The 1,502-nt window shown below is 33.6% G+C and overlaps 1 protein-coding gene across 1 annotated transcript; it reads left to right on the forward strand.

Annotated features, from left to right (window-relative positions):
• Positions 1–699: 699 nt before the first annotated feature.
• Positions 700–1,065, forward strand: LOC105314243 (uncharacterized proline-rich protein-like). The gene has a single exon (XM_011408299.1). The coding sequence runs from the start codon at positions 700–702 to the stop codon at positions 1,063–1,065; it is 366 nt and encodes a 121-aa protein (XP_011406601.1).
• The last annotated feature ends 437 nt before the right edge of the window (positions 1,066–1,502 follow it).

Raw genomic sequence — 1,502 nt, forward strand, 5'->3', positions numbered from 1 at the left:
TAAAAAATATAAAAACTTAGTCCCAGAGTGGGATTCGAACCCTTGATCTCATACTTTTGACTTCTGGAACTTCAGGCATTATCCACTAGACTACAGAGTCACTCCCGGGCTAGTGTTGCGTATTTATAGTTAAATTGTATTGCTACCCCGGCATTTATTTGAATGGGGCTTCTATTTAAGGATTTACGGTACTTGTTTCAATTTTATTAATTAATAGTTCTTTTTATTAATAACTATAAAATTATTAATGATTAATTTATAATTTTTTAAAATTTCTTTTGAATTTATTGAAACATTAATAATAGCCTGACTCATAATTAATATTATTAATTAATTAATAATTTTTATTAATAATAATTGCAATTTTTGCCTTAGTTATCAGTTCATTGCTGGGAGAAAGGAATTTTAAAGTAAGAACTATAAGAAGACCTATCGCATTATAAAAATTGTTTTATATAATTAATTTTGAATTTTTCAATTATTAATTACATACATAGCCTAGCTCATAATTATTCATCATTATTGACCATTACTAAGATCTATTTCCTGTTCTGAAACTATTTAAGTTTACATTCTGATTAAGTTGCCGTTTGCTCTCAACTACTATAACTTTTTTTTAAAGAAGTATTGAAGTCAGTTTAGTTACAAATTAAATTAGCTATCAATATATTTTCTTCTGTTTTGGTAGCCTACTGTATAATGCATGATGCTGGCGATGAGCATATAGTTTATCCTCCTCCGCCACCAGCTGGAGATGGAAGGCCTCCACCACCTCCACCACCACCATCACCACTACCACCACCACCTACAGCACTGCCAATCCTAGTCCCAATAGCTGGAGCCACACCACATCCATTAGATGGAGGCCTGCCAGTGCTCCCTCCTGGAATGGCACCAGTGCTCCATTCTGCTCCAGGACTGCCTTTGCTTCAACAGCAAAGGCTGCAAATAATAGCTCAGCTGAGGGCTGTCAATAGACAGATTGTAAGTCTTTACTACATTGTACCTAATATTAAGTACATCTGCGACACTGCCCCTACCAGTTCTACCAAGGAGAGGTGGTAGGGGCAGCAGCCGCAGGCCGAGGCACAGAAGGGCTGTAACAAAGAACTATAACTTTTATTAGCTATATGTACTTCATTATAACAATAGATGTTAAAAAATAATCAAACTGTCAATTTAAAATGCATCAGCGTTAAGCCAGGATGAAAGTACATTAGTAATGCCAAGTGACAGAAATGCTAACTCCCTTTAGTTTCTTTCAATATTTCTAGAAAAAAATACACACTATCGTACTGAATGATTTTAAAAAATTGATTGTTACCTAATAATCATTATTATGGACAAACTGATTACGTACATGAGCATGCACAGTACCGTCATTCATAATTTACAAAACTATGATGTTTACACATCCAACATTAAATTTTAATACTAACTATAAATCCAAGGCTATAATAATGTAACAACTAATGTTAATGTTATATTGCACATTCCATCCA

Source organism: Amphimedon queenslandica, unplaced genomic scaffold (assembly GCF_000090795.2).
Source record: "Amphimedon queenslandica unplaced genomic scaffold, v1.1 AMPQUscaffold_13045, whole genome shotgun sequence".
NCBI lineage: Eukaryota > Metazoa > Porifera > Demospongiae > Haplosclerida > Niphatidae > Amphimedon > Amphimedon queenslandica.